Below are 6,969 nucleotides of genomic sequence, written 5' to 3'. Positions count from 1 at the left end.
CTGCTCTTCTGGCCTATGCTCTGGTCTGTGTGTGGGTGGCCACAAGGATCCTTTCTTCCCTGGAACTGTGAGAAGGGTCCTTGCTCCTCTGCAGCTGCATTGTATTACTACTTACTCCTCTTCCTGAGACTGTAACCCAGATTCAATTATGGGCAAAGTAATAGAGTCCCACCTCAGTGATAGCAAAGAGACCCCTGTAATCTCCTTCTGATCCCCTTTTCATCGAGGGATTGAGAGCTCCAGAAGCTGCTGCTGCTGTCCCTAGTTCCTCAGGGACTGCTCCATTCTTACCCTGGGGACACAGATTGTTCTTACTGATCTTCTAAGTTCTTGGCAGTCTTTGGACTGAGGTTCAGAAATGGCCACCACTGTCACTGACCCTGTTGCTCTGCTACCTTTTTCTGAATTGTTGGGACCAATTCTACTGGCTAGCCCTTCACTGTCTTTGCTCCTGACACCCTATGGCAGCAGCCCTTTACCTCCAATCTTGTAAGATTGGGCTAAAAAATAGTTTCATTCAAAGGTATTTGGGGGAGTTACTGGTAGAGCTCCAGAAGTTCCTGCTTCTTCTTCACAGTCATCTTAACTCTGCATCCCATTCTCATACACAATTTACTCCCCATTCATGAATACAATGCAACCCTCACTACCAACTGAACCCAGCTGCTAAGCAGGCCACAGAAATGGGCTAAAGAGGACTTTGTGCAGGTTGGACACATGTGATTCTAACCTGTTGGTTATCCCTCCAAGATTTATGTTGTCTGCAGATTTGATAAGCATGCTGATGATGTCTTTATCTGACTCTGTTAAAAAACTAATAAAACAGTAAAGGACCAAACACAGACTCCTTTATTCCTTCCAAGTTGATATTAAACCATTAATAACATTTGACTTTTCTACTTCTGACCCCATCCAGTTAAACAATGAGCCTACATCATGTGCCTTTCCCATAAGAATAGTGTACCAGCTATTGTTAAATATTTTTCTAAAATCTAGGTACATTTGCATCATTTCCATGATCTATCAGTTTAGTAACCTTGTCAAAAAAAAGGAAATTAAGTTATTCTAGTTCTTTCTGAGCACTTCTTTCTTTACCATCTCTTAAATAATATTTTCTAGAATTTTGTTAGGAATCAAGGCAAAGCTTATTGACTTACTGTTTTTAAATTTTTTCCTTTAAAAAAATACTAAAGAAATTCAAACTCATCAAGCCTATTTTATACAGCTTCTTTTTCTAATACTTTGCTGATGTTTGTTTTTACATTGCAAACATTTCTAGATTATTCCCTCCAGTGAGAACTCCCTTACATCAAAATAAAAAACACAAACAAAACTAGCAATAGTGACCTCATCTAAAAATGCATACAACATTCCATAGCTATAGCATTTTCCCCAACCTGTCTTATTTTTAAGTTTTTAAGAAACATTTACAGAAATTTGTTTTCTCTCACTTCCACCTTTTCTCCATTCTTTTTAAAGCTCTTTGAATGTCTCAGCAATCAGAGAGAAAAGGGGATGTGAATCTGAGAGCTGTTTTATGACCTTCAAATGAACCACTTAGACCTAAACTCTTTAAAGGCTGCTAAGATCTTCTCTTATTCTGTACTTACTTGTCTTCAGCATCACTTTTCTCTTAGCTATTAGTTATGTTTTCTATCCCAAAAAATGGCAGTCCCGGCAGAGAAGACAGAAGCATAGTTTCATAACTTTGTCTTTCCATCTAGTTTCATTTGTCATCCCATTTGTCCCCAAGTGACAATCCTAACCCCTCTTTTCTCTCCTTTTCCTCAGTGTAACTATGGAAGAAAAAAGTAAACCTCTCTTGTTCTTCTTAACTTTCTTTACCAACTCTTTCTCTTTTAAGTTTAGCTTTCTAGCCACTCTTCCTATTGAATGTTTGTATGCTCATATTCTACTCTTGTGAATATTTTATTTGTCCTTTTAAAAAAAAAGTTGGTTGATTAATTCCCTGTTTGTGCACATCCATATCATTTTCTTGTAGATAACCTCCCCCTCTTCTTTTCGTTGGAATTGTTTCTCTCTGTATCTTTAACATTTCACTCTTGAAACCTTTCCATCCTTCCTGTACCATTTTAGATCATACCCATACTACTTATTCTTTCTATGAATCTTTTTGATCTCTTTGATTATCAGATCAAATGAATTTTTAAAAAATCATTCTTCTTGATACTTTTTTTAGTTTTTAAAGAGGCTCTCTTGGATTTTTCCTCTCTGTGTTTTTTTTTTAATTCTCCTTTGCTGGATCATCATCTATCATCCTTCCCTAAACCTTGTGTGTGTCTCTTAAGATTAGAGATGACTCTCAAATCTTTATCTTTATATCCAAAATCTTTCCCAAATATAGGCCTACATTGCCAGCTTTTCTGCTAAACAGTTCAGCCTAGATATTCTTTCAGTTCTCAAAAATCAACCTGTTCTAAATGAAACTCATTTCCTTCCCCTTACCAATCTTCTAAACATCCCTATTTCTCATCTAGCTTTGCAATATACCCTTATAGCTAGTTATTTGCTAAGTCTTAACATTCTGTCTAATCCATCAGTTAATAAGTCTAAGTACCTACTATTGGCCAGACACCATGTTAAGTACTGAGGGATACAGAGACAAAAATGAAATGGCCTCTCCTTTTTGTTTTTTGTTTGCCTTTTTTTACAAGGCAATGGGGTTAAGTGACTTGCCCAAGGTCACACAGCTAGGCAATTAAGTGTCTGAGGTCAGATTTGTACTTAGGTCCTCCTGACTAGAGGTGCTCTATCCACTGCACCACCTAGGCCCCTCCCTTTGAGGAACTTCTGTTATATCACAGGAAACACACCCACATTTATAAGTAAATACAAAATATAGGGACAGGGAGAGAACTTGTGATTTCATTAGTATAGACATCTCCTGGTAAGGAAATTAATTGGGCAGCAATATCATTTGGTCATAGAGAGTTTTCAAGACACATGGCCTCTAGGTAACACTAGGCCCACAACATTCCCGAGCATGACCCAAACCAGATTAGATTGTCATTCCTAAGTGATAATGATGTGCCGAAGTAGAAATAATAATAAACAATTTGGTTTTCCAAATCAGCACGAGGCCTATAGGGAACCTTATGTACATGTTAGTCCATATTTCTATTTGAGTTTGATACCACTAGCCCAGACTACTGAGAGATCTTAAGTGACTTACAGAGCAGAGATGGAATTTGAGCTCAGATCTTTTGCCTCCAAGGCCAGCTCTCTATTCATGATGCTATGTTGTTTTTTACTTTAAATACAAAGTTAATAAAAAATAATATTTGAAAGGAGCAGATTAGTTGCTGAAGGGATCAGAAAGACTTTATCTGAGGAGCCACTTGTGCTAAAATCCGAAGGGAGCTAGTTCTTCTGAGAGTGAGACATGAGAAAGAAATGCATTAGAGGCATGAGAAACAGCTGTGCAAAGGCACAGAGCTGGAGATGCAGAATTTTGTGTGAATAGAGGAACAGCAAGTGGAACCATTTGGTTGAAGTATAGTTTATAAATGACAGTAATTTATATCTAGCTTGGAAAATAGACTAGACTCAGGTTATGAAGAGTTTTAAATGCCAAACAAAGCAGTTTCTTTTAATCCCAGAGGCAACAAGGAACCACAAAAGTTTTTTGAAGACACCTATTACAGGAGAAGATTGTAATCCATATTAAAAGGGACTGGGAAATGAGTGAGAGACTAGGAGATAGAGCTAAGAGATATAGATGGGTTTTTTAAGAAGTTTGGCTGTGAAAAGATAGGGACATCTTGGAGATAGCCCAAGGAAATGGTAGTTTAAGGAAAGGTTTGGGTGTTTTTGCTTTTCCTAAATCTTAGGAAATCTGAACATTATTCTGAGTAGCAATAATAAAGCCAGTGGATAAGAAGAGATTAGAGATTAAACAAAGAGAGGGTGTGATTGCCAATTTTATATAGGTATTGGGAAGACATCATCTAATTGCTTCATTTAACTATTTTAATCAAAGTGTTAAAATTTGCTTTGTAGTTATGGAGTATTGCTGTGGGAACTACTTACAGGAGAAGTTCCCTATCGTGGCATTGATGGCCTTGCTGTGGCTTATGGAGTAGCTGTCAATAAGCTTACTTTACCCATTCCATCTACCTGTCCTGAGCCATTTGCTAAGCTAATGAAAGGTATTTCTTTGCAGCTTCTGTGTCTTATGAATTCGTGGGGGGGGGAATGGAAATAAATTGTTGTTGTTGTTGTTAGGAAAATTAAGCTTATTATTTGAATCTATCTTAATGGTAATAAGCAAATAACAATATTTATCCTAGTTTAATGTAGTTCCTACTCTTTGATACAAGATACAATATCTTTAGGGAACTATTCCTTTTTAAAAAATCTAGCCATAGGATTGATTCAAGTTTATAAGAATATTTTATTGACATCTAGATAGATTAAACTGTCAATTATAGTGGAATTCTAACATAATATTGATATACTCCTAATTTATCATTTTAAATTCCTCCTAAGGATCAAAAAGCTGCTTTAAAATTTCAACAGATGTTCTTTGCACAATGTAGGTTGGTTGATCCTTTATCCTTTTGTAATTACCTAGCAGTTCTTAGTCAGTAGTCTGTTTGGTAATTTATATCCTAAAGATTGCTTTGTGGTTGTAGAACTTCCATTTCTTTTGTTTGGCTTCCTACACATTTTTTAGGTCATGGTGACTTAGATGCTCAAATTCTAGAAATTCATTTTATGGCATGAAAATTCTATATCCTTAAATTAAATAAATTATTTATAACAACATTACTATCAAATAATTATATATGACACTGCTTTGGCATTGTGCAAAATCAGTTTATTTTTTTTTAGAAAGAAAAATAGGTTAGTATTAGCAAATATTAAATTGGAAACATTTAGTTAAATCATACATGTGATCCTTCTGTTCTGAAATCTTGTAAGTAAACTGAATTTTTCCAAGCTGTGGAATTGATGTGATTCTGGTTTATTATAGAATGCTGGGAGCAAGATCCTCATATTCGGCCATCATTTGCTTTAATTCTTGAACAGCTGACTGCCATTGAAGGGGCAGTTATGACTGAAATGCCTCAAGAGTCCTTCCATTCTATGCAAGATGACTGGAAACTAGAAATTCAGCAAATGTTTGATGAATTGAGAACAAAGGAAAAGGTAAGTAGAATCAGTTTTCTAATCATGGAATGTATATAGTTTAAATTTCTAAGAAAATTACAAACATAACTTCTATTAATTTTATCCCACAATAATCCCAGATAGCTTTATTAATCACAGCTTTCATACAGAACCTTTTAATCAGAACATATTTTGAAATGGAATATGGTGGTAAATTTATCAACATGTTTCATGAAAGAAAAATTTAAGAACAACAATGTGTAGACTATTAAGAATGGGTATTATGAGATGCAAAAAGAGACAAGAAATTAAAAGGACAATTGGGGGAGTTAGTTTTATTTACATAGTTTAATTTCTTAATCTGAATAGATATCCTAGTGGGAAAAGGTGTAAATGATAACTTGATTTATTCTTAATTTAAAATTTTTGGTTGATTTTTTTTTTTTTTGGCATCATGTCCCAATATATTTCTCTCTTTCCTCCCTGCTAGAAGGAAAGATGCAGGTGAGATATTTATTCTTTTCAAGACTATATTAAACATGTTGATACAGATTTTTAAAAACAAAAAATGAATTAAATGTTTTCACAATTTTTATGCATTCTATGGACTAATATTTGTTTGTTCTACCCCTACTTAATTGAGTTCAAAACTCTATTTAACCCAGGCAAACCGGGTTAGTGCTTGAGAAGTTAAGATGATGGATCTCTTGAGCTTGGAAGCTCTGAGTTCAGTGTGCTAAACTGATTAGATACCTGTGCTAAATTTGGCATAAATATAATGAATCCACAGGAGGGGAGGTAGTGGGGAAGGATTTATACTGGCTTGAAAACAGAGTAAGTCAAAGTTCCCATAAAATCATAATGGGACTGGGCCCAAGAGTGGCCCTTGCACTTCCATCACATGAAATGGAGAGATCCAGTCTTCAAAAAAAAGTTTAATGTATTATGATATCACCAATCTAAACTAAGTACAATAAATATCTAGACTACTGAGCAGTAAGAAATTTATTTCATCTTGTGATATTAAAACCCTTTTTCTTTCTTTTTTTTATTTTTGTTTTTGGCACATACCTATGATTTCTTCACTGTAGGGAATTCGTAGTGAGGAAACTTCTTTCACCAATGTAAATTTGCAACAATGCAATTTAATAGTCTTAAAGAATTTTTCTATAATTAGGTACAAACAATATATTCATTTTTGTCTTCTTGACCTCTTACTCATAATGAACCCTACTTCTTCTCACTCCTACTCTAAACTGAGTAACAGAAGACATGGTGGAAGAGGATATTCTTTAGTGTTCTTTTGATATCCTTGCTTTCTATTCTCAACAAACTTCCTTCTATCCTTGAACTTTTTTTTTTTTAAGCAAAGCAATCAGGGTTAAGTTACTTGCCCAGTGATCACACAGCTAGCAAGTGTCAAGTGTCTGAGGTCATATTTGAACTCAGGCCCTCCTCACTTCAGGGCCACTGCTCTTTCCACTATGTCACCTAGCTGCCTCTGTTCTTGAACTTTTCAACTAATATTCTTTCTCTGTTTTAGTTCTATTTTAAAACCTTATCTCTTATACTTCATAGGAAGGGAGTAGATTGTTTCTTGTGCTTCACTATTTCTTCACCCTTTAATGATCATTCTTTTTTGAGTTCCATGAAATTTGTTTATACCTTCTTTTCCCATCCTCCAGCTAGTTCTTCTAACTACATAAGTATTTTAGTTCTTTGCTCACCTACACCTCTCTACCATACATTCCCTCTTCATTCTCCCTGAAAAAGAGTGTTCATAACTGAGAGCATAATTTTTTAGTCTCTTGGTTGTCTTGTTTCGTTCTAATGTTG

General features: G+C 35.2%; 1 protein-coding gene across 1 annotated transcript in view; it reads left to right on the top strand.

The window, feature by feature from the left end:
- Positions 1-358: 358 nt before the first annotated feature.
- The window catches only part of MAP3K21 (mitogen-activated protein kinase kinase kinase 21), a 30,529-nt gene continuing 23,918 nt past the window's right edge, over positions 359-6,969 (top strand). The window contains exons 1-3 of the mRNA XM_074220918.1: positions 359-489; positions 4,006-4,169; positions 4,997-5,172. Of these exons, the coding sequence (XP_074077019.1) occupies positions 359-489; positions 4,006-4,169; positions 4,997-5,172 (471 nt within the window). The remainder of the gene's footprint in view (positions 490-4,005; positions 4,170-4,996; positions 5,173-6,969) is intronic.

Source organism: Macrotis lagotis, chromosome 2 (assembly GCF_037893015.1).
Source record: "Macrotis lagotis isolate mMagLag1 chromosome 2, bilby.v1.9.chrom.fasta, whole genome shotgun sequence".
Lineage (NCBI taxonomy): Eukaryota > Metazoa > Chordata > Mammalia > Peramelemorphia > Peramelidae > Macrotis > Macrotis lagotis.
Note: the sequence above shows the minus strand (reverse complement) of the source record. Positions and strands in the feature narration are given on the sequence as shown.